The sequence below is a fragment of the Odontesthes bonariensis genome, chromosome 12 (assembly GCF_027942865.1).
Source record: "Odontesthes bonariensis isolate fOdoBon6 chromosome 12, fOdoBon6.hap1, whole genome shotgun sequence".
In the NCBI taxonomy this organism is placed as follows: Eukaryota; Metazoa; Chordata; class Actinopteri; order Atheriniformes; family Atherinopsidae; genus Odontesthes; species Odontesthes bonariensis.
In genome coordinates, this window is record NC_134517.1 from 24,280,802 (window position 1) to 24,305,840 (window position 25,039).

Consider the following 25,039-nt stretch of genomic DNA (forward strand, 5'->3'; position numbering starts at 1 on the left):
TGTGCAATGTGATTTTTATTTTGTTTTCTGCCCCAACTTAGTCAGCTCTTTACATTTGTGCCCCTTTAATGTGGTGACAGGCAGGACAGTTGCTCCGCCGCTCGCTAGATGATGCTGCAGCCCTGTTTGATCAGAGAAACCGGGCTGCTTCTTCCAGGAAAACGCAGCTGACGCCGTACGACCCAGCAGTCCCCCCCATTGTTACTTAAATCCGCTATTGTTGGGTTTTAATGTGCTCGCCAGTTAAATCAACTTAGCACACGCTAAATGTCTTAGGGAGGATGAAAAACGGTATGTAAAAGCTTTGATCTTTTGATTTAAGTCGCATCTTTATGTCCTCCGCATTGTTTACGACGAAGCGGGGCCTACGCTCAGATGACAGGCTGCTAAGGAAGCTGTCTTATTAGGCGTTTTCTGGTTATGTTTCACCTGTTTGGTCCACATACCGAGGAACCACACAGTACGATCGTGACTGACAAACAAAACGTGGTGCAGAAATCAGTGAATGCAACTGTAGCCGATAGGGTGGGAAACGGCTCGTAGGTGCTTTATGTAACCTAAAAGCTGCCTCACACTAAAGCCTGGTGCACGTTGTGTGTGTTTGCTTTCCCTCTCAGATCATCTTTAAAACAGTGCGACCCCCTCCCCCTCCTGCTGTGGCTGTAGATGGCAGAATGCTGGATAAAACCAGTGACAAAGAGCAGCAGTCTGGGCTCTGCTCAGACTGTGGATGCAGCTTCAGTCTCCCACGGCCCGACTCCACAGACGCCTCAGTTGCTCCTAAACAAGAGGAGACCGACAGTCCTTCTAAATGTCCATCCTGTCGGGTAGGCGGCAGCAGCAGCCGCCCGAATGGCCGGAGGCCCCACCGGCGCATCCGCCTGGACCCTCACAGCTGCAGCCTCTGCTCCAAAACCTTCATCTCCTACGCCCACCTGACCCTTCACCTCGCCTCCCACAGCAAGGAGAGGAAGTTTAGATGCGGCATCTGTGGCAAGTACTTCCACCAGTCCTCCCACCTGATTGCTCACAGGATAATCCACAGTGGAGACAGGCCATTTAAGTGCCCCGAGTGTGGGAAGACCTTCGGGCGCGCCTCGCATCTAAAGACACACCGTCGGCTGCATACAGGGGAGAAGCCTTTCAAGTGCACCTACTGCGACAAATCTTTCACACAGAAGGCTGGACTGCTGGCTCACGTTCGCATACACACCGGGGAGAGGCCGTACAAGTGTGAGCAGTGTGGAGAGGGCTTTCGATCTTTGTCACTCTTGCTCTCTCACAAGGCTCAGGAGGCGTCCGGACAGACCAAAGCACCACCCGCACCGCCACCACCACCACCACCACCCGACCAGTCTCAGGGGACACAAAGCAGCACGGAGGATCTGAAGTGTGGCGTCTGCTGCCGCACCTTTGTGCGCTCATCGTACATCAGGCTGCACATCCGCCTGAAGAAAGGACAGAGACCGTATCACTGCAAGGTGTGCAACAAGACCTTTGTCAAGCTGGATACATTTGTAAACCACTGCGACAAGCACCTGAGGCAGAAAAAGGAGAAAAATAAGGAGGTTAAAGACAGAGTTGTTAAACCACCCTTGTTTGTTCCACTCTCCAAGCCTCCATCTTCTGAGACCACTCAACCTTTATCCTCAGAGGTGAACACGCGCTCCAGAGTGAAAGCAAAGACTAAGACTGAGCCATAACCAAGAGGCTGAGAAGCAACTAGGGGGTCATAGCTGTTCCAAAGCTGCACATCCTAATAGCACAGTTGTGTCAATCGGTTTCATTTAACAATTCACATGTTCACAAATGAGGGTAATTAAGAATAAGAGACAAAGAGCAAACAAGTAGTTGGAAAAAGCCCCAACATGTTTTTTTATTTAACTTGAATCGACATGGGTTTACGAATTGTACAGTATTGTTATTTAGAATGTCATTGTTAACAATTATCCTTGTAAGCGCGACAGTGTTGTGGTTTTAAAACATATTTTAAGACGTAAAAATGTTGTTAGACTTGAAGGAGACCTGCCCGGCCCAAACATCGGTCTAACTAAATTAAAATGAAGTGCGTAAAGAGCCGGAATGTGTGACACTTTTCTCTTATCTCTTAACCTGTTTCCATTAAAAAGCATCTCACTGCAACACTTGGTATGTCTGGTATGTTTCATGCATAGTTCAGCACACAAACCTTATCAGGATCCCAGCGGCATGTATTCTTCCCTCCGATCTTGTAAAGAAAAAAATTTCTAAGATCTGAAACCATTGTTTTCTAAAATCCATGTAAACCCATCCTCAGAGGTCATAGTATGTACTGTAAGTGCTGATGACAATGTAAAAGAATGCTTATTGTACAACAATAGGAAAGTTAAGCTTGGCAAGTAAACTAAACATGAAAAGGTAATGTGGCCTTGTCTTTTGTTTCATCTCAAGGCTTAAAATATATGGGGGAAAAAGCCCCATGTTAGCAACCATCTTTCATTAAAAAAAAAAAAAAAAACATTGCCTCCTCCCTGTTTTCCTGCTGATCACATGCAGAATGTCCCCACAGTTCATTCTGAGTGGGTGTGTTTTGTTCTTACAGAGTATGTAACCACTTGGTCCTGTGGCCATCGGGCTTATCACCAGAGGCTTAAATGTGCAATCAGATTAAACATTAACCTTTGAGCCACACTTGAAAACAGGTCAGAAGAGTGGATGTATTAGAATGGTTTTCTGTGGATTGTCCATGCTGACGGTTCAGTCTGTCACCTCCGCATGGGGAAACTTTTTCTCCCAACCTAAAGATTAAAAAGAACAAATGAACAACTCTGTAAAAACAATCTAGCTCAGCTTTGTGGGTATGAGTACACAGTAAGATGTTTGCCTGGCAGTCACATCTATCCTCTGTGCAGCTGTTGATGTTCCAGTTCAGGGTAACAGTCGTGGCGTCTCTGCGCAGGACAACGGTTCAACTGATGCAGTCTCCATTATATAAACTGACCGGTCAGTCCAGCATGAACAGAGTAATAAGGCCTCTCCAATGTTTTTTATTTTTATTTTTTTTTTCTAAATAATGTGTTCATTTAAGGTGTTAAAGATGGTTTTGTTGTGTTCTTTACTCAGAGTTTGGTCCAGTGTTTAGCTCCACTGTCGCACCTCCAGGCTCCAGGCTCTCAAAAGGAACAGTGAACCAGGCAGTGTATCCATGGAAAACTCCAGGCTTTTTCACACACAACTGAAACTCACCCTTCATTTCCTGACAAATGAAACAAGTTCTTTTTGAATCAAGTTTCTATTGATGAAACCCGCATCTTATCTCAAGGTCTCCCACTTGCAGAGTCCACATGTCCAGGCAGATGACGTCAAAGGGAGCAGCGAGCAATCCTGTGGTTCCATGAGATGGCTAAACTTTGGCTTAGTGAAAAACTCTTGCTGTGCCAAAGGCCTACAGAGATGGGATATAATTCAGAACCGATTAGGAAATCAGTTCGCTGACACCGACAATATCTAACACAACAGAAAATGATTAAAAGAATTTATAGGACTATAAACAGTTGAATTGCTCAGTTAGTGTATGTGACAATGTTTCTAGAGTCCAGAACAGCATGTAAACCTGTTCCCATACTGAACCATAACTGTGACAACAGGCCAGCTAAAAATGGAACACTAAATAATACGATCAATGAAAGCATGAAATGGAAGTTCAAACAGTTTCTGCACCAAAATGTTGTAATTTGGAGTAAATCTCCTCGTTACTCTCCTTAAATCAGTGTTATGATCACTGTTGGTTTAATGATGAACACCAGACAGTACAGAAAGTACGCTGCCCCTATCACTCGTGTTTTTAGCAATGGTACAAAGAATCTCAGAGGTAAAAGTTTGCCATGGCCTGCAACATATTACAAAATACCAAATGTTTTGTAGGTTCGAGATCTAAAGGTTCTTGGACAATTGAGAGGGCATTGTTCAGAGTCAACAGCCTAATTATAGATCTTACTGGAGCGGGGTGAAGTCCAGGCCATAAGGCCTGTCCCAGGAGGCCATTTTCTCTGAGTGAGGGCTGCAGAGGACGGCCACATTACACCTCCATCTCTGAGCCAGCGGTCTCTGGCCACCAGAACCGACTCCACCATGAACTCAAACTAAACCAAAAGAAAATGGGCAAAAAAAAGTCCCAGTGAAAAGGGTCGAAAGTGGAAGGGTATGACAGAAGGCAATAATGGAAGCAATGGTCGAGAAAACAAAAAGCTTCCAATAATCAAAACAATCTGTGTTTTCAGCGACAGTACTGGGAGCAACATGATGGTTACCAGTAGGCAGGTGCCCATCTGCTCCGGCAGCTCGAGCTCCTCAGCTCGTTCCCTGGAGCACTGTTACCACCTCCTCACAACCGTTCTGCTTCACCAGCTGCCTGGTGTACTCAGCATACACCTAGAGAGCAACAGATCAACTTTCTTACACCATGTAGTAACACTACTTCACCAGCAGATGGCACTAGAAACATTTTAATGCTCAACATTCAGAGCGGTGCTCTCAATTATTCACTGATTCCGTTGCTAGTAATAAACATATTTTATGTTTATTTAAGAGTTGTTTTTTTTTACCCCCATTTGAAATCTTGGAGGGGATGACTAACATTTGCACATTTTCACGATACTCCAACATTAATTAAGGCTTGCCTGGTATAATGTCTTGAGGTAAAATACAACAAAGATAGGAATTACAACAAACTGTTCACATATTCCAGTTTATTGCTTTATTGCTCCAGCGTGTCAACAGGTGACTCAAATTCATAGCAGCACACGGCGATATCTGCGATATGTCAGTCTCTCACCTGGCTGCCTGTACACTGCAGCGTACCTAACCAACAACTTGTGTGACATACGCGTCATAAATTCCCCATCAGCCAAGCATTACCGTTGAAGGCCGTGCAAGCTGAGGGCAGACACAACACCTGCTCGTCTCAGTACGGCTCCAGTCCGACATCTCCAGAGGAAGCCTCTGTATCACGAGACACGATCAAATAAATACCAGAAATGAAACCACTCGGTGGAGTGAATAAACGTCACGACACCGGCAACTTTATGTTGCTTCATTTAGACGCAAGTTTTTATTACAAATAAATACAAAGGAAACATTGCAATACAGAGCTCCTCCAGAGCCTGCTCACGGTGAGACAATTGCTTCTCGAGAAGCAATTGGACACACAAACATGAAATATAGAATATCTTCAGGCCAAAGCGGTCACAGAACTGCCGTGAAAAGTGACATAATGAGACAAAATGGCGGTTATGAGAAATCACAACGTGAAATGAAAGCAAACACATAAAATGTTGTAATCAAATAACTACGTAACGTTCTTCATCTTAACTATGCCAAACTTTTGGCAGAAAGGGATTTGTGGAGGTTTGGTGCGGACATCTCCCTCTTGTGGACCTCCTGTCAGCAGAGGGAGTAGCAAAAGTGAGCAAAGTGGGTTGTTTACCTGAAAAGTCGTGGCGCAGATAGCTGGCAGGAGCATAACTTATGACACTTGGTACACAAATACTTTTTTTTTCTCTTTTAAAAAGTAACTTAAGTATGTAAAAATAGGGAAACGGTGTTTGTTGCTACAAAGAAACAAGGAGTAAAAACTCGCAACACCCCGCTTGTGTGACATAGTAAACACTTCCTGTTTCGACGTCCACGAGTGCTTTTGCGGTTGTCGGAAATTTTAAAACTCTAATAAATCTGGCAAAGATTCACGCTCCGAACAACTAGACTCGCTCAGTTTGTGTAATTGTGCTACCTTATGAATGAATTAAAGGCGTTTTACGTGTTTGAATTCCTTTCACGGTCCTCGTCACATTTGGTTGGTTTCTACAGCAGTAATAAAACAGAATCGTACATACTTCATCACATACTTTTTTGTCTTTTCCCCATCACCATAACTAGTTTTGCAGTGACATTTTAGGGTATAAAGGCAATATTTATTATTTCAGGAACAAACATGATAAACAAAATATTTCACTCCATTAAAAAAAAAAACAACTCCCTGCTTATTCTCACATTTCTTTCTGCAATAAAGACGGTCCATGATGCTACTTCAGTCCTTTGTGTGTTAAATGCTTTTCATGACCAACTCTGACATGAAAAGCATGTCACACATCCTTGGTAAGGCATCTCAGCTGTCTTTTGTCTTTGACTTGAGAAAAGGTTTGTGGAGCACGTCATAGAGCCGTCTTGCCTGCGAGTACAAAATGTCAAAATGATTAGTTGGTAAATAATCCATCGACACTTGGGACGTCAATATCCTGCACACTTATTCTCTCTAACCTTCTGCGGTCCAAGGCCCGGGCAGAGTACCAAGTCTTCCTTAGAGGCACCGATGATTCCCTCCACAGACTGTAAAGAAGTGAAAACAAAAAGAAGAAAAACGTGTCTTCTCTGTACAGTAAAATAACTGCATCATTTCCTCTCAGAGGAATGAAAAGTTCAGTTAAAAAATTATACTACACTGCAGCTAATGGGAGTGAAAATACTGTCTGACTTCTCTGTATCAATTTGACCACTTTTTGAGAAATTTCCCCATTTCTGATTCATTGTTTTGTTCATCATTGGGAGTCTGCATCAAGCAAATTTCACAATGAAATGCCAAAACACATTTACGTCTTCATAAGCAGAATAATAGCATCAGTAACCTTTTTCACACTTTAAACTTGGCCCGGGTAACTCTGGTTAAGTTGGCGTGGTTCTTTTTTCATTGGTACTCACCGAGAAAGTGGAAAGCAAGGTAATGGCATCAGTTTTGTTTATGGACTTCACAGTGGTCAGGCAATCTGTAACCTTTAAATAAACATAGGAAATCCAGATTGGATCACGCCGCATTCCTGCAAGACCTTTGCAAAAATTTTGATTGCCATCAGATATTTTCCATGCCTTTTTCCTTCTGCTTGTGTCACATTCAGTCCGGTGTATTATAATGTTTACATAACTTTTCAGACTGGCAAAACGTCAATGCGGAAAGTGAAACAATAACCTTTAAATAGCTAATAATCAAAAGGGTATCTCCACACACACCTTTGACAGGTAGTTTTTTTCAACTTGCTCCTTCAGGAGGTCAGCTGGTTTCTTTTCATACGACTTGTACGTTTCCAGGTAGCGCCCTGCTTCTTCTTGACTACAGATTCAACATGAAAAATATACAAAACAGAGCGGAGAAAATGTCAGGCTCAAAGGCTGGTTTCCACTCTCTGATACCAGTCAGACAAAAAAAGGAGGAGCTGAATCAAACATAATCTCTATGGGCTCTTATGATGAAATGGTTACAGTGTCAAAGACATGTTTGGTCATTTATTTGCTCTCAGTCTAACCAGGAAGGTCCCTTTGAGATACAAGATCTCATCTTCGTCCTGGAACCACTGATGTAACATCAGGTTGTGTCCTTAAAAAACCCAGAAAAGTCCAATTTTATCTTCTGGTGACATACTTTTAAGGTGGCAAGGCTTTTAAAGGGGAACTCCGGGGCATTTGAAGCGCATTTCCATTGCTAGAGGTTGTCAAATAGTGATAGTAGGACACAGACAGGTGCAAATCTGCGCTCCCTGTGTGGAGATCGCGCTGTTCGCTCAGCCTGTCGTGCGAGGCTAATACGTGGTGGCTAAGGGGCAAGCGCTAACCCTTCCACGTAAAGCAACAACTTGCACACTGCAGAAACGTCACACCACTTTATAAACCATCCGACAATAAAGTCACAAGCCTTACCATCAAAACCATATGCATGGTTCTCACATTACTGGCATGGGGACGTTACAAAACAACTTTATAAACAGCATGTAACTCACCGGTTAGTTGTAGGCTCGCGCATGTGAAAGCCCAAAAGAGTCGATGGACGATAATCCCATATACAAAACAATTATCTTCTCTAGAAAAACTGCGTTCAAGTATTTAAAACATTACAACAATATTACTGGGCATGTATTGTTGTAATGTTTTAAATAGTGTCCTACTATCAGTATTTGACAACCTCTAGCAATGGAAATGCGCTTCAAATGCCCCGGAGTTCTCCTTTAAGGACCTTAAGCTCGCTCATGAGAAGTCACAATTTAAAACAGTTTCCCAGAACACTCGTATGTTTCAGCTGTTACAGGTTTTTACCTCCAAGCCAAAATGAGAGTGCAGTCAGCCATTATACAGATGCGAGCCAGCTCCTTTAATGCGTGATGAGGATCCTTCTGTGGTTCAAAATAGCAAGAGCAAAATTAAAAAAACAAAACACACAACATGAATTCTTGTGGCTTTATAAATGCAAGTTGAGGATGTGTCGCAAACAGATATATCAAAGTTTCTTTAAGAGGATCTTCTTTGTATAATACAGTTTCCTCCAATTGTCACATCTGACACCCATTTTTGTTTTTCTTGTGCCACATGATGCTAAAAACAGCCACCAGCTGCACACATTCAGTTACACCTATTCAAGTGAAACTAATTCTGTTGAGAAAAAAAAATAGACTTCACGGATAAATACATCCACACGGTCAGATTGCATTACAGTCACTACTCTGTCAAAGCTGACAATAATAGGCCGCCGTACATTTTAATTCTTGTCGGCTTTCTTTCATAAAAGATAGAACTACCCGTTTGAGAGCTGCGATTCTTAACCTCTGTCACAAGATAACAGAAACATAGATATTTGTCTCCATATTTGTTGTCCATTTGCATGAAACATGTAAGAAATAGATACATGAAGTAAACTATATCCTCTTTGGCTCTGCTAATATTACTTTACTATTAAAAGTCCACCATCAATGATACAAAACATCTATGCTTACCACATCTACACTAACTAGAAGCACACGTAGGTTAAATGTGTTGCCAAGCTGCTTCAAACGGTCGTGGATGTAGTTTGGGTTGAGGTTGTGGTACCTCAGACTTCAAATGTGGGTCCAAAACCAATATAGTGGGAGAGAGAATGTGGGTAAGGACAAAGTTCGTAGCCATGAAATGTGAATCCCCCCAAAATATGCTCATCAAAAAGTATTAAATGTGAAAAAGCCACCTGAGGAAGAGTGCACAGGTTGTCTGTCCCAAGACGTAGTCGGGTACAACATCTCCAAACTCCCATGGCACGCTCCTCACAAACTTCAGAATGGGATTTCCCCTCTGAACAAGCAAAGTGAAAAGAAATAAATACAGGTGCGATGTTGATGTTGTTGCTGAAAACTGTTTGTTTCAGGCAAATCGAGAAATAGGATAAGACGATGAGCACACGTGAACTATGACGTACCTGAAATAAACATGTGAACAGAATGGATATGGTTCATTTTTATGCGGTTTCTGTTGTAAGAGTGAAAACTTATACATGAATTGGCACACCTGTCGAGGACTGACGATAATGCTGCTCCCAGACCCCACAGGCTTAGGACCCAGGCTAACGCTCGGGTCTGACTTTTGACAGCTGTCCTCACTCGTTTTAATCTCCTCGGGTTGAGCTTCAGTCCCTTTGACAGAGTCCTGAGCAGTTTCGCACCTTTCTGTAGTAGAGGACATGGACTCTGGATCCTCTTGTCTTAGACTGGAGACACCAGCACCTTCAGTCCTGAGCGGTTTGGATAGAGCATCCCTCTGTGGAACAGCAGCCACATTGCTCTTACTCTGAACGATGTATTCTGCATAGGACAGGGGCTGGTCCGCTGACTTAGGAGCAGGATTTACAGTGGATGCAAGAGAAGCCGATGTTGTCGGTGTTTGCTGTCCTTTGGAAACAGGCTGAAACTGTGGCTTTGGCTAGAACACAGTTAAAATATAAGTCAGTCTGAGCACTAAATTCAACTTAAAATCATGTAAAATGAAAACTCTGAATTTTACAAAGTTAACCCGACCGAAATGCCGTGTTGCGAAGTTTATGAGCTCATTTTAAAAAGTTACTTCGGAAATAAACGTTGTTGTTATGGGCTGAAAAGCTTGTCAGTTAGCCTCATAGCTAAATAGCCGCCAAATTAACAATAAAAAAAAACAAATACAGACCGGTGTTCTTTCTTTGGTGAAGGCAGAGTCATCTAGGTTGATGTGAAACCTTTTCTTCATGTCTTTAAACTGATAAATACTTTTCAAATTATCACATGCTCCTGATAAGCGTGATTAAATTTGTACAAACGACACTCAACAGACAGTGCAGGGAGTAGCTTTGACATTTCCGGAACAATCCCACCAGAATAAAAGCACAGTCCTTATCAAAGACAGTTTTTGTTTGTTTTACAGTCTTCGGTCCTTAAAAATAAATAATACACATTCAGCACACATTTCATAACAATATGGCTTCTTTTTGTGCTTTATTTCCTTGTTACCGTTTACCTTGTTGCTGTTAAAAGAAGACACATTGTCATAAACTCAACTTAAAGTGGGAACTAACTTTTTTTTGTGCTAAATTACATACAAACGGTGGCAGTCGAACTTTATAACTGCTGTTATTGTAAATGCACGTTTTCAAGCCTAAACAAAAATGAAACCATTACATTTCCATTCAGGTATCCTCATAACTTAATTAGCACTCAACTTAGTGTACTAAACAGAATTTCATTTTGAAATTTTGAAAATCAATTTTAGTGAGTATCATCAGATGATGCACATCCAATAGAAGAGCGGGTTTTGGTATTGCAAACAATAAAATGTAAAAACCCTCTTTACCCAGGGGTTTCTTTTGTCCATATACACTGTAAAGTCTTGTCCGATGAACTTTGCTCCATTTAAATTAATCTGTTTTGAGTACATGTCCACAATATTTCAGGATTTATCCAGCTGCTACTGCCATCTGCCACATCATCAAAGAACACCAGCACTAGTGGAAGTCATGCATGCCATCGCACTGCCTCCATATGTTTTCTCCATTTTATTCTTCTGTCATTCATTCTATTATAGGCTTATCTTAATCTTATCAGTCAGAATCATGCTATTCTTGGCTATTATGAGCAAATGTTATCTTCTGTGGCTTTCTAGACCATGTTTCGGAGTGTGCTCTTTTTTTTTTTCTCAGAATGGATTTATTTTAATTTGACCAAGTCGAAATAGCAGCTTTCATTTCACGTTGTGGTCTCATGACGACAAATAATAGATGTCTCATTTAAAAGCAACTCCAGAGCCTTTATATGTTAAATTGATGAGGACATGAAATGAAAATGATAAATAATATTTAATTTACCCCAAAGGGAAATTGTACACAATAATATAATATAAATATGAAAATAAATAATGAAAGAATAGACCACACCTATGCTACTATCCAACAGGCAACTTTTCAATTTAAAAAAAAAGAATGTTAAGCATGTAGCTGTAATCCTTAAAATCTTTATCCACGTTAAATGTGAATATATTCAAGATTAAGTCAAAAGTATGCACTTTAATATGTACAGAGTTTTCTGAGATTCGTTGTGGTTTTCGATTTTGATGTGTTTACTACGAAGAAGCCCGCAGTTGTCTAGGAAACAGTGACGCCGCCATTCAAACCGCGCAGCATGGCATGTTGGGATACCTTTCTCCATCATGGCGGACCAGAGAGTGAGCTAACGACAACGGTTAGCATATTCAACGACTGGTTGGTTTCGCGCAATTCAGCACCGCAGCCATCTGGCGTTTTCTTCTCAGGAACTGCAGCCATCTAACAAAAACTGGGTAATTATTTGTTAAATAATAAGCAGATGTGATTTGCCGGCGAATGTATTTAGCTGACACAAGCAGCAGCTAAATGATTTAGCAAAGTAACCAGCCAATTGAATACGAGCTGACTAGCGGTGATGTCTGAGCTGGTTGTGAATTGCCTTACAGGCCACAGCATGTAAGCTGCCTATTTGGCTTTTACCGTCTCTGCGTTGTCCAATTAGTTATCTGTATATGGGAAAGCTTAAAATATGTGCATCTTTGTAATATTTCAAACAGATCTGACTGGGCTAAATCCATTTGCAGCCGTTAGTGGTTGAATGTAAGCCATGGTGAAGCAGGCCTGGTCAGCGTTATCTAACGTGTTTACGATTTGACGTTGAGTTGAACTTCTTTCTCATTTAAGTTGGCTATTAATGTCGCTTTTGCTCAATGCGTGCACGCCTTTAATTGAGTGTAACTTTGCAGGGCACAATGAGTTAGGAATTGAGTAGCTAAGTTAGCCGGTTCACAGATTTAAAATTTAAAGCATGTTGGGAAACGTACCTCAACGAGGTTAGCATTAGCATTTTTTCGCTAGGTGGCCATTAAATGTATCGTCTATTTTCCGGAGTATGTATTTTAATTTATTTCTCTTGTTTTTCTCTGTTTCTTTCTTCTTTTTTTTTTGCAAAGTTTCTTTCGGATGAACACATATTGAAGCGTGTAGATTGTTTCCGCACGGAAAAGCTGCACGCGATAATAGGAAGAGTGTGGCTTCCGTGCTAGCGGTTTTGAACAGCGGCGGTCCTTACGTTTTCTTCATTCCTGGGGGTTATGATATAACTTTACCTATTGTGCAGGGCGACTGCGTTCTTCAGTCAAGCGTATATTACACTAGAATTATTTTCTTTAACTTGCTCTAAAAAAGCTAAACTAAAACATTTGAGACATTTTCAGTGAGCGTATGGCTGACATAGAAATGACTGAAGTTGTCAGATCGCAATTTCAAAGAAATCTTAAGACTGAATGAAGAACCTCTGTTTTCATGAATTTATGCCACGTGTTTGGATAAATAATTATGTTTCAGGTTCGTCTGGTGGATGCTGCAAGAAATTCCACCTTTGGTTTATAATGTTGTCTGTATTGGGTTTTTTTTGTCCCCGAAATCATTATTATAATGGCTCACTTTTAATGCTTAACGATTGCAATCACTGGGTATTTATCATCCAGTAGTCTTTAAAAGCAAGTGTATTTGGAGCTTCAAATGTTGGCATTCTGTTGCACTTACAAAACTGGAGAATTTGTTTTCTTTTAAGACATCACTATTCACTGCTCTTCCTCTATGGGGTAAAAAATCGGTCAAAAAGAAACGTGCATCCGTGCAAGTAATCCGCGCATATTTGGGAAATGTGTGCGTCTTTGGTTGTAGTTGAGCATAAAATAAATATGTGCAATCTCTAAAAGTTTATTCACAAGCCAAGTTTATTCACAGCGCATTTCATACACAAAAAATAATGGGAAAATATCTTTAACTTACAGGTTCATCCGCTGCTGAAGCCCCTTGTTGTGTCATGCTTTAAATCACAAACGCAATCCAGTAAATATTTACTAGTATAGTATAGTTAATATAGAGTCCGCACTGTGGTCAAAGTCAAAATATGTTCTAGCATCATGGTCGCGCTGATGGGGTGATTGAATTTTCTTCTGCTGGTGATGCCTGTGACGTGATGATGTCAGCGATGACGGATTTTTGTCCCCTTTCCTGCACTTGAGAAATTCGTATTCGTAACTTTTCGATTCGTGTATGTATTTTTTGATGTCGTAACTTTTCAATTCGTATTTTGACAAATATCAAAACACAACCTATTATAAACACAGACGGACTCATTTTTAGAGATTGCACATATTTATTTTATGGTCAACTACAACCAAAGACGCACACATTTCCCAAATATGCGCGGATTACTTGCACGGATGCATGTTTCTTTTTGACCGATTTCTTACCCCATACTCCTCTTTTGTTATTTAACTTTACATATGTGTCCTGAAAGCCTAGTAAAAAGTCTCATTTGCTAGCTAAGTCATTGACCATAACAGTTACTTTGTTGGGTTACATTAGTTGAGTTTTTTTTACTGACATCAGTATTAATCTATCTACTTGTTTGTGAATGGACAAGGAACAAGATCAAGTTTACAGTGAAAATAGTGCATATTATACTGATACACGGTTTGCTCCTGCATTTTCAATATCTTGTCTTTACTTTCCGTTTATTAGATCAGCTCTAATTCTGATTTGTGTATATTTTTATTGTTCTTTAAATTAGTCATTGTACATTTAGTAAAGCTATGTGAATAAATCGGGTGAACGTAACTAGCTTTATCATTTAGGTGTGCAGTAATGTTAAGCACTTATTATATTTGAAGATATCTCCCATATTTTGCCTAAACACATTTCTATTTATTTGAACAGACAATGAATGAATAGTACATTAATATACATTAAATAAATGAATGACAGACAATCAAATACTTTTGATTCCAAAGTAGTCCCATAAATATTTTACCTTGCCTAATGTGTTCCTATGTTGGTACCCATACTTGCACATAGTTTGTTGGTAGATCTTGATGTAAGCTACTTGGAGCTTCTTAGGTTTTTACCTTGCGTTACTTTTATTGCATAGAGATCTACAAGCTATTTTTAAGAGTTTCAAGTCAGGTTTTAGTTTTGGACTCTGTGTACATGTGTCACTCTGGATTTTTAAGGTTTATAAGGATAGCTGTGGTTTAGATTTGGTTCCCTCCATGTGGTGAAATGCCTTTGGGCAAATCTCTGAAACCTAGTCTCAATGGCAGGCAAGCATGTCGTGTGGTAGTTCTGCTTCTTTAGGTGTGAGAGTATGTCAAATCTTGAACGTGAAACACACAATCAAGTGCTTTGCAGAAGCATATTGTAAATTTAAGTGACATTACCTTTGTTTTCCTCCACAGCATTGATTGATACAAAAGCACACCAGTGAGATTAAGAGGGTCTTACAAAATTGCAGCACCATCATAATGGAAAGTGCATTGGGCATTCCTTCAGGTACCAATTAATTTTTTACCTTTTCTGTTTAGTTTCTTTTACTGCTGCTTCCTAGAAGATTTCATGGTTATCTACCTAACTGCTATATCTTGATGGGATGTTTCTTCACATTGCTGGCGCATAAATTTTGTGGACCCAAAATCTTGTCATTTCAATCTTACGAAGTCCCACGCTAATGACAACTTAAGAGTTTGTGTGCCTCTGGTGTTACTGTTTGTGTTGCCCTGTCCACGATGTGAACCACCCAGGCTTAGCAGTCAGTGTTTTTCCAGCCCAAATTCCTGACAATTTGCTCTTGGTTTTGCACGGTGGATGCTGAAGGCTCATGAATAAGAAATACTGTTTTCCTGTGCAGGTGAGGATGAAGCACCGGAGAAAGATGACGTGAATGCCAAGGAAGGGATTGAACCGCCACACAAAAAAAACAAGAAGCACAGAAAACACAAGAGCAAGAAAAAGAAGAAGAGAAGGAAAGGCGAGAAGGAGAGCAGTTCAGAATCTGGTGCGGAGTCAGATGTGGAGCCCCTGCCTCCACAGAGACCAGTCAGGACCACTAGAGCCAGGTTAGGAAAACTAAACATTCAATTAGTCTGTCAAAAATGTAAATAAGATGCCAACTCTGAACTACATATGCAGTTTTCAGTGACTGGATAAATGGATATATATTCATATATTCTATTGAATTCGGCATAACTTTCTTTTAATTGTGATCCCATATTCTCACTGTCCCAGGTTTTGAACAAAAGCTGACTAAACAAAAGCTACAAATTAAGCTCAGTGCTATGTTAGTTTTGTTCTTTTGTTGTCAGAATCTATTTAGAAGTCAAATTTTCCATCTTTGCCATGGAAGATTATCTGAGCAAAGTGAAGCCTCTAGACATGATATAGAAAAAAAAACCTTCTCTTCTTCTTTTTAGTGCCAGACTGGCCGCAGCTGCTGGAGCTGGAGAACATAAAGAGGACGGCAAAAAAGATGGGATTACAGGTATAGCAAACAAATTTGTAATAATAATTTCCTTTCAAAGTAAATGATAAATACAAAGGTTATGGATACTTTTTTCAGATCGTGTGGATATGGAGGGAGAGACAAAATCCAAAAAACATAAAAGACAAGCTGCCAAAAAGAAGAAAAAAAAGAAAAAGAAAGATGAAAAGAAATCCCCATCTCGCTCTCCATCTGAAAGCAGTTCAGCATCAGGCTCTGAGTCTGAAGGTGAAGGAGGTAAAGTGGCAGGTGATGGTAAATATTCTCCAGCTGCTGCCTCTGACCTCCAAGAACCAGTATCCAGGCTTGTTCCAAAAGGAAAGCGAGGGGAGGATAAAGAAGCTCCCATCATCATGCAGAAACCTGAATTGCTTGGAGTAAAGGAAGAGGAGATGACTGAGATGGATGTGACCTCCACTGGAGGAAAGGGTGGTAGCACCAATGAACCACAAAAGGATATGAGACCACCCTCTGCAGGCGAGGATGAGATGACGCAGACGGAAACAGTTAAGGTTAAGACAGAAGGCAGTCACGGAAATGGTATGATCAGCCACGCCCAGGAATTGCCTGACATCATCCCGAAACAGGAAGGTGCCAACCCAAGAGAAGACCCCGCTCTGAAAGATCAGACCAATTCAGTTCAATGGGAAAAGGTGAAGGAGCATGATTCATCCAGGTCTCCATCTCCTCCTAGGGGCTTAGAAGTAGAAATAAACAAGTCAGAATCAAACCCAAGCCGGTCACCATCACCTATTCTCAGTAGGCAGCAGTCCGCTGGTCAAACAACAGAATTTGTGAAGGAGCGGTCAAGAAGCCATTCCAGGTCAACCTCAAAGGGAAGACTATCTTCAACTCCTCTAAAGTCTCGACAGCGGTCCCACTCCAAGTCACCCTCTGTGTCACCTAAGAGAAAATCACTCTCTTCCTCCCACAAGTCTCCTAAAAGAGCAAGCAATCGGTCTCGATCTACCTCTCTCTCCGTCACACCCAAGAAGAAGGTGTCAAAGTCTCCAAGGAAGTCCAAGTCTCCTAAGCGGCGTAGGAGTTCCTTGTCTGTTTCGCCCAAACGACGCAGGAGTTCTCCTTCTCCCAAAAGAAGGGTGTCACGATCTCCTAAACGTGGCGGGCGCAGATCTCCTTCCCTGTCGCGATCTCCAAGGAGACGAAGAAGGTCAGGGTCACGTTCCCGAGCAGGCACAAGGCGTTCCAGGACCCGCTCACCTAGGCGAGGTGGAGCAGTTAGCAGACGGTCGCTGTCACGTTCTGTGACGAGACCTCGGCGCTCCCACTCTAGAACTAGACGCCCTATTGGTCGCTCCAGATCACGGTCACCTGCAAGGCGTGCAGGAGGCAGGCGCTCTAGGAGTCGGTCCTTATCTAGACGCCGAAGGTCACCACTCCCCAGATCCCGACGCTCTCGATCTCGTTCACTCCGCAGGAACAGGCGTACTCGATCACGTTCCGTTGTTGTGCTTAAGCGCAATCGTCGCTCCAGATCCAAGAGCCACCGCAAATCCAGAACCCCTCCCTCCCGACGACTATCTAAATCTCGGTCACCAGTGAGAAAGCGTTCTCGTTCCCCAGCAAGAAGAAATCGTTCCCCACCAAGGTCAGGCAAACGATCCAAGTCCCGCTCATTGTCACGACGGCACCGGTCACCACCACCAGTCAAGAGGTCAAAATCACCCAGGAAGAGTGGAAGAAGGTCCAAGTCTAAATCTGCTTCTGTAGAGTTGAACAGGTCCAAGTCCAGGTCCAAGTCCAAGTCCAGGTCCAGGTCCAGGTCTGAATCAAGCGATGACAGTTCATCCTCTGCCAGGTCTGTTTCTTGCACCCCTGTTAAAGAGAAGACGTCGTCTCCCCCTCCAACCACAGAGAAAGCAATTGGAGTAAAAGCAGCTGAAGAAAATGGAGGAACTGAAAGCTTAGTTACAGCAGGTGAGAGCCTCTTCATTTCTGGGTGAATTACGATAACTCAGCTTTGTTTTCAAAACATCGTTACCAGTACACTTATCAACGGAGCTTTTACTCGTGTTGATCTTGGCAATCACTGGAGTTCAATGACTTGACTCACTGGATATATTTAAGTGTTTCTTCCCCCCCCCAGAAAATCCATATTTGACTGTTATTTAATATGCATGCATTTTGCAGGTGATTTGAAACCAGTGCCGTCAGCACCTGAGCCAAGCCCCCAAGGTGGATGTTCCACCACAGAACAGCTGCAGGATGAGCCCGTTAACTTGAAGAGCCGGTCCAGATCTGCTTCCCAGGATCCAGGCCCAGGCCCAGGCCCAGGCCCAGATGCTTCAGATGGCTCAGAAAGGTCAGATGTAGATGAAGAATCTCCAGTCAAAACGGTGTCTGAAAGCCAGAGAAGCTCCTCAGGCTCTGCATCACCAGAGCTACCGAAGAAGCAGCTGTCCAAGTCACGCTCGCCTCCCGATTGCAGGAAACTTTCTCTTTCAGCGTCCAAGTCTACATCCAGAAGAAAGTTGTCCAGGTTTGTGTTGATGTTCATATAACTCTGTCATTCAAGAAGTGTCATGTCCTCCAAATTTTTAAACGCAGTTACCTTATTAAATGGAGACACGAAAGACGCTCATCAAATGTTAACATTGTATAACATTAGATATAAATAAAATGGGTTGAAGAAATGTAAGCCACCACAAATGTTTGAGCACCAATGCCTCTCTGCTTGTTTTTTTTTTTATAACTGCTTCATATTGGGCTACTGTTAATCAGTCCTATTATTCACTTTCCTCAGGTCCAAGTCTCCAGTGAGGAAAAGAGAATCTGTCTCTCCATCAGAAAAGAAGAAACGACGATCCAAATCTCGGAGTCCTGCCCGACGGCGGAGGTCACGGTCCCGCTCTGCCACGCGCCATAAGCGTTCTTGGTCCAAGTCACGAACCAGAAACCGGCGGTCCAAGTCCCGCTCTCAAGCCCGCAAGAGACGATCTCGCTCCCGTTCAGCAAATGCTCGAGGAAGGAGGAGGTCCAAGTCTGCTGACAGGAGTAAGCGTTCCAAGAGCCGCTCCACAGGTCGGAGGAAAAGGTCCAGATCAGTCGACCGAAGCAGGCGATCTCGGTCTCGTTCCTCAGATCGTAGACGCAGGTCAAGGTCACGCGGTCGCGGGAGGCGCCCGGTATTTCGCAGTCGTTCGTTTGACAGGAGGGACAGGTGGAAGCGGGAACCTAGCCACTCACCAGTTCTTATTCTGCGTAAACAGCGCCGCTCAGGGTCCCGGACACGACGCAGCACTAGCAAGACGCCTCCAAGACTCACTGATCTGGGTAAAACATTTATATTGTAATCAAAGACACTTTGTCGTGACATGTATGGATCTTGATGCAACAATTTTGCGATTTGAGAGTTAATCCTGCCTTATTACTAACTTACTCTCTGTTGCATTACCCTTCACTCTGTCTCTCTTTCACCTCTTCTCTCCTCAGATAAAGACCAGTTACTTGAGATAGCAAAGGCTAATGCTGCTGCCATGTGTGCTAAGGCGGGGGTTCCCATTCCAGAGAATCTTCGGCCAAAAGCCATTCTCCAGCTCCCTCTGCCCACTCCATCTCCTACCCCCATCTCTTTACCTTTACCTTTACCTCTTCCAATGGGCATGGGGATGGGGAATATGTCCGGCATGGGTCCAATGGGGTTAACCAGTATTCCAGGAATGCCCACTATGTCAAATATGACCATGAGTGCAGCTGTGGCAAGTATGACAGCAGCCACAATGACGGCTGCCTTGACCAACATGGGTGCCCTGGCGGCTATGCCTCCCCTTGCCCCACTCCCTACAATTACTAACAAGCCTCCCCCGTGCCTTGCCCCTCCAACACCATCTCTTAACCTCGACCACATTGAGGAAGCAAAGAGGAAGGTCACTCAGCAGGCCAATATACATACCATCAAGGAGCTTACTGAGGTAAATGTGTATATTTTTAGGGAGGGGGGGAAATCTGTGACTGTAGTTAAGATGCAGATGGTATTTATGTATATAGTTCCTTACAAAGTAACTGATTTTTATATTTTTTTTTCCTGTTTTGATAGAAATGTAAGATGATTGCAAATAGCAAAGAGGAGATGGCTGTTGCTAAACCACATGTTTCAGATGATGAAAACTGAAACCACCAAGTCCAAGAGGTAAAATCTCCCATCTTTTTCCTCTTATGTTTTTGTCCATGTTACCCCTTTCCAACCGAAACGGTTTTAATGCCGGTTCATATCTGGTGTTACAGCCGGTTCTGGTTAAAGATCCAGCTTAGAACTATTTTTATTTTCCACAGCTCGAGAGCTATTACAAAGCTGTCTGCTCGAATACTATTTCAACCACCTACTTGTTTATTCCGAATTTCTGTAGAAGAACACTCTGCAGGAAGATTTATATTGACAGATCAGGGTTTCTCTTGTTTTCATTCCCACTGATTCCCTAAAACCCCTAGTGTAGTTTCTAAACACTGTTTTAAACAACAGTTGGTGTTTTAAGCAGGGATGCACTGATTGTGAAATTGTGGGTCCATACCGCCGTTAAGAATAATGATTTGGCCGTTGGCCAGTGGTCAATACCGATTGTTTTTGTCAGTTTTTCTTCCTTAAATATCTGAACTAATAAAATATGCATTCTAAGAAATAAATGAACAGTTAGTGTTTCAGCCCATCTTTGAATGAGCACAAATAATTTTATACAAATGTATTATACAACCTTAATTATCACCTTACACATGAGAAAATGTCTTTGAGTGAAAGGTAATTGCTTCAAAAGCCCAATCAAATGTTTTTGTTTTTGAAATAAATGGAAAAAAATGAATAGCCTGCTATGAAATTTGAGCGTTTCCAAACCCTGGCTAGTATTTATGAATGGCATTGCAAACAAGATTTCTACCTACTTTTTCAAGCAGGATCTGTAATTACCAGCTAATGATATTAAAGCACCCAACAATGTTTTTAAAAAGACAAAAAGGGGACTGAATGTTGCTCTATTTCACACATTTGGTTGTTTTGACAGATGTGACGTGTGATATTGAAACATTAAAAATCAAGGAGACTAAATGAACAATGAGCTTTTGCTCTTTAGCTACTCCTTCGACCTCACATCCCTGTTGCAGCTCAGTCCCCCCCCCCCCCCCCCCCCCCTCTATTGTCCTGTAATTTTTCGTTTGACTGGTTGGTCTCCATCAGCTGCTGTTACAAGAGCTTGTTTGCTTTGGCCCAGCAAAGAGTTGGTGCTGCTGTCGCACCAGTTTGTCCACGCTGATGCGAGACCTTTCATGGTTGAAACGGAAAGAACCGATTCTGAGTTCGCCTTCAAACCATAATTTGGAATAATCATTCTCTATCCATTTTTTATGATTAGTAATTTGTTGGACTCTTTAAAAAACCCTATCACAACCTATGCAGCTTTTGAGATTTTTATTTTTCAAAAAATCTGAAATCTACATATCTTATTTAGACCTGCATGTCATGGTAATTCTGAAGGGGTCAATACTGTAGTGAAATAACTATTTCTTAAAACTTGTCTCAGACTCATCTGATTTCTTTTTATTCTTCATTTCTGCCAAGGTATTGGCTAAATTGACTATTATTGTTTGCCTTGTGGAAGATTGCGTGCTGTGTAAACATCAAATGGGGATTTTTTTTGAATTTTTTTTGGTCTGATTAAATTTTTGACATGCTCTCCATCTTTTCTGCACACAGCTACTCCTTTCAAAGGACTGGAGGAAAATGTAGGATTCCTTACAGAAGGACTTACTTTCCCACAGTTCCCTCTTTAAGCCCGACGACGTCGCCACAGAGTAGAGGCACACACTGGCTGTCGCAGCCACATCACCGGCGGCAGCCACTGCTCCACTCTGCTCCCCAGTTTGTTTCATGTGTGTATGAGAGCGAGAGACTTTTTACCTGTGATACCACTGAGAAAACTGGACACACTGAGGTGTGCGCAGTTGTATGAGTGAGCATAATGTGTGTGTGTGCGTGCGTGTGTGTATATATAAAATGACTTTCACCACCATCCCTTCAGTGCTGCTGTTCACATCAACAGACAGTTATAAAGACTGAAGAGGAAACAAACCAAACTAAGTAGTGGTGCGAGTGTTTTTGTACAAGTTCTAAGTTTCTCTAAATTTATTTGACCTTTTTGCTTTCCCAAGGATTGTGTTAAGTGGAGACTGCTTACTTGTTCTTCTGTAATCCCCTTAGTTATCTGTAGTCCCTGGTTTTATGTACAAATAATGCAGATGAAGGTAGAGATAGTAAATCCTCACGTGTCATAATTACTCAAATTAGGATCTTCAGCGTAAAGGAAGCAGGATGCAAGATCTGATTATTTGAAGGAACAGGACATTTGAATATATTGGCTGCAAAATAAGAACTAAAACAAATAATTCAGTTGGCACTACCCTGGGTGTGAGTTGATTGCCTTTCATTTTTTTACCGCCAAGCTGATCTTTGACACTGATCTGGTTGTTCATTTGGTTCATTTTTGGACGTTTCGCTCTAAATTTGAATGGACAACTTTGAGAGTTTCAACACCTACAGCATCAACATTTTTCCTTTGAGATGCACAGAAAGAATACTTTTTGGTATTTTCAAGGAAGTGCAGAGATTATATTTTGAAACAGAAGACATTGCTCATTGACGGGTGTTTTCTGATATCCTGAATTATCAGATATATCTCAGCTGCGCAGATCCCTCTAAGATACGTGAACCAAGCTCACCAATGAGCTCAAGTTATATGTACATTTTTTCGAGTTTTTCCGAGCTAAGGAAATGCACACGGACATTTCCTTGAGACTATTGTAAATTAGGTGATTATTAGGTCCATAGAAAGAATTCTCTTTAGAACTATAGTTTCTGAATACACTTTACAGAAAAGGTAGCCATTGTTGTTTGTTTTTTTGGTGGTTTGTTTTGTTGACACTTTTAAAACCTTAATTTCAGGTTTTTTTTTCCATTCTCTTTTTCTTCTTCTGTATTAGACAATTTGTGTCTTTGTCTGGAGATTCTTCTTTTGAAGAAAGAACAATAGGCTCATCACACGTACACATCTTGCAGTACTGTATTCAGGTGGCAAACAGGAGAGAGAATGTCTGTTGACGTGCAAACACGAAAGGCCTAACAAGCCTGTTTCATTTAACCCACAGAGCTAAGATCTGCTCTTCCTGGACTGTATTTTGTGGGTACCAGGTTAAATGCATTTGTCTTATTGGGTAAGTGAAGAACAAAGACATACTTGGTGCTTTTGAGGAAACTGTAAGGGACACATTCTTTCTGATTTTAAATTCATTTTCATCATTTACAATTATTTTCATTGATAGGAGAGGGGAATAAATGTGACTCCATCTCACTTTTCCACTCTCCCATGCCCAGGGTTATTAAACTGTAAAGATTACCTTTGAAGGCTTTGTCAAACTTTAATTATCCTTGCTCTGTACAACTGTTATAACTGTTGAAATGATTCTCTGAGGTAAGCTTCAGCTATTTTAATGACAGGAAAATATGAAAATGCATTTTAGGATTTCTTTTTTTTTTCTCCGCTTTGGTCATTTGAACACGACATTGCTTGCTTTGTACATAAATGTGTTGATGATTATTAAAAACCTCAACAATCTGTATACATTGTTATCCTCTTATGCTCTTTTACAGTTGCCAGTTTCTATAAGTTTAAGATTAGGATTACTTATGCCTTACATATCTAATAATGATGTATAGTAACTGTAGTTGTTAAATTTTTTTGACAGCAATGGAAATCTCAAAAACTAAAACCCTGAAGATCGTTATGTGAATACAGGCTTAGAGTGAACAGTTTTGATTGGAAGGTGTTCTCGTCTTTAGGCTTAGAAATGGTAGCTTTTTAATGAGCAGAACATTCCTTTCATGGTGTTCATAGAGCATATAACAACAAGGAAACTCTTTCTTGAAACCATCATGCGCAATATATTCCTTTTAAAGCTTAAATATAAGTTGTGCACGAGCTATTAAAGCCTCAAAATCTCCCAGAGTTGAGAATCGTCAGAAGTCGTGCCGCAGTCCATTCCAGCACTGAAATGCATCGTGGTGGAAACAAAAAGCCCCCAGTTCAGACTTTGTGTGGTGGGCTGCTAATATCATTTCCCTCTGAAAATTGCAATAAATGGTGTTGGATATCTTTGTTGCTAGGATGCGCCAGGCTGTCTAAGTGGAGCAAATTGGCTATTTCTTTTTTTTTTTCATCAGCAATTCTGCTGAAGTTGTTTTAACTGACCATATCTTGGGATTGGAGAAGATTTGAGAGGAAATTATCAGTACATAATATGTTAATCGTTATCAGTATGATTATTTTTAAGGGACACACCTAAGAATTTTTTTTTAAAAAGTCCATTGTTGATAGAGTTACTAATATAACTCAAAATATTAATCTTTTGAGATGACAACAAATCTGTAATAAATTAGATTTTCCACTCAATCCTGTGCTACCACCTAGTGGTGTTAAAGAATCTAACGGAGAAAATGAGACTTGGTTCATACATCGATTCCTCCATTGGGTGGGAGGCGGGCTACACCCTGGGCAGGTTGCCAGTCCATCACAGGGCCACACAGAGACCAACAACCATTCACGCTCTCTTTTAGTTGCCCATTAACCTGACATTCATGTTTTTGGGCAGTGGGAGGAAGCCGGAGAACATTCCAAAGGCCGGGATTCGAACCTGGAACCCTCTTGCTGTGAGGCCACGGTGCTAACCACCAATACAGAATAAGCATCCAGCATATGTTCAACTATGTTCAATTCATGTTGCAGTGTTTAAGCTGTAAATATTCAAATTTCTTATACCAAAGCCACACAATGACAAACATTTTTACTAAAAGAATAATTTCTTCTTCATAAGAATTCGTGCTCCATGTCCCGTCTCTCAGATCTTAGGTTTTCCAAACAACAAAGACACGTATCATTTCTGTATGAACAGTTATTGATTACCGCCCATGTTGTTTAACACTACAATCAAACACTGCTGGTTATGAACGGGCTCATATCTTGAATGTTAAATGAAGTAGCAGTGGTGAGGGGCTTCATCCCTGCTGTGATGTATTTTGCCTGTGTAAAAGATAATGAAATAGTCTGAAATGGGCGTATGTTGCCATGTGATGTACTGGGTGCTTTAATATTCAGAAAATGATTTGGATTTAGATAAGCTGTAGTTATAAATCCCTCCTGTAAGTGGTGCACTTTCTCTTTGTTTCCTCTGCAATTTTGGTATGCAGGCAGAGTTCCATTAAGAAATGTGGTATCTGTTCAGTGAAATGTGCAGTTTTGAACTCCTGTGATTCCTCTAATTCAAAGCTATAGAGATTGTGTGGGAAATGTGAGTTAAATAGGTTTTGAGGATTTGGCACATTC

At 41.4% G+C, this 25,039-nt stretch overlaps 4 protein-coding genes across 5 annotated transcripts; 2 read left to right on the plus strand and 2 right to left on the minus strand.

The window, feature by feature from the left end:
• Positions 1-63: 63 nt before the first annotated feature.
• Positions 64-2,100, plus strand: LOC142396755 (uncharacterized). Its single transcript, XM_075479808.1, has 2 exons — positions 64-291; positions 618-2,100. Exon 2 carries the CDS (start codon positions 675-677, stop codon positions 1,701-1,703), a length of 1,029 nt encoding a protein of 342 aa, XP_075335923.1. The 5' UTR covers positions 64-291; positions 618-674; the 3' UTR covers positions 1,704-2,100.
• A 379-nt stretch (positions 2,101-2,479) lies between these two features.
• On the minus strand, positions 2,480-5,753 carry LOC142396753 (protein arginine N-methyltransferase 2-like). The gene is given in 7 exon segments (XM_075479806.1): positions 2,480-3,357; positions 3,360-3,424; positions 3,977-4,031; positions 4,034-4,121; positions 4,290-4,337; positions 4,339-4,410; positions 5,465-5,753. Coding segments are annotated over 7 exon segments (1,068 nt in total). The 5' UTR covers positions 5,501-5,753; the 3' UTR covers positions 2,480-2,653.
• A 7-nt stretch (positions 5,754-5,760) lies between these two features.
• ercc1 (excision repair cross-complementation group 1) lies at positions 5,761-10,149 on the minus strand. The gene is made up of 9 exons (XM_075479807.1): positions 9,985-10,149; positions 9,334-9,744; positions 9,017-9,120; positions 8,790-8,889; positions 8,116-8,192; positions 7,039-7,138; positions 6,733-6,804; positions 6,295-6,363; positions 5,761-6,205 (listed from the first exon to the last, which is right to left on the minus strand). Exons 1-9 carry the CDS (start codon positions 10,042-10,044, stop codon positions 6,143-6,145), a joined length of 1,056 nt encoding a protein of 351 aa, XP_075335922.1. The 5' UTR covers positions 10,045-10,149; the 3' UTR covers positions 5,761-6,142.
• Positions 10,150-11,470: 1,321 nt separating this feature from the next.
• Positions 11,471-23,279, plus strand: sona (SON DNA and RNA binding protein a). 2 transcript variants are annotated; one of them, XM_075479809.1, is made up of 10 exons: positions 11,471-11,625; positions 14,581-14,674; positions 15,030-15,237; positions 15,592-15,659; positions 15,738-17,597; positions 17,811-18,159; positions 18,424-18,953; positions 19,113-19,591; positions 19,717-19,809; positions 21,361-23,279. In XM_075479809.1, exons 2-9 carry the CDS (start codon positions 14,647-14,649, stop codon positions 19,789-19,791), a joined length of 3,597 nt encoding a protein of 1,198 aa, XP_075335924.1. In that variant the 5' UTR covers positions 11,471-11,625; positions 14,581-14,646; the 3' UTR covers positions 19,792-19,809; positions 21,361-23,279. The 2 variants fall into 2 exon arrangements, with proteins under 2 accessions (XP_075335924.1, XP_075335925.1); XM_075479810.1 differs by lacking the exon at positions 15,738-17,597.
• Positions 23,280-25,039: the final 1,760 nt, after the last annotated feature.

Excerpts from the sequence above, each read along its gene's own strand:
- LOC142396755 (XM_075479808.1), top strand. The coding sequence starts at position 675 with ATGCTGGATAAAACCAGTGACAAAGAGCAGCAGTCTGGGCTCTGCTCA.
- ercc1 (XM_075479807.1), bottom strand. The coding sequence starts at position 10,044 with ATGAAGAAAAGGTTTCACATCAACCTAGATGACTCTGCCTTCACCAAA. Across the intron at positions 8,193-8,789 it reads TTCTAGTTAGTGTAGATGTG|AAGGATCCTCATCACGCATT; the intron begins GTAAGCATAGAT and ends TTTGAACCACAG. Across the intron at positions 7,139-8,115 it reads ACTCTCATTTTGGCTTGGAG|TCAAGAAGAAGCAGGGCGCT; the intron begins GTAAAAACCTGT and ends TTGAATCTGTAG.
- sona (XM_075479809.1), top strand. The coding sequence starts at position 14,647 with ATGGAAAGTGCATTGGGCATTCCTTCAG. Across the intron at positions 17,598-17,810 it reads TGAAAGCTTAGTTACAGCAG|GTGATTTGAAACCAGTGCCG; the intron begins GTGAGAGCCTCT and ends TGCATTTTGCAG. Across the intron at positions 18,160-18,423 it reads TCCAGAAGAAAGTTGTCCAG|GTCCAAGTCTCCAGTGAGGA; the intron begins GTTTGTGTTGAT and ends CACTTTCCTCAG.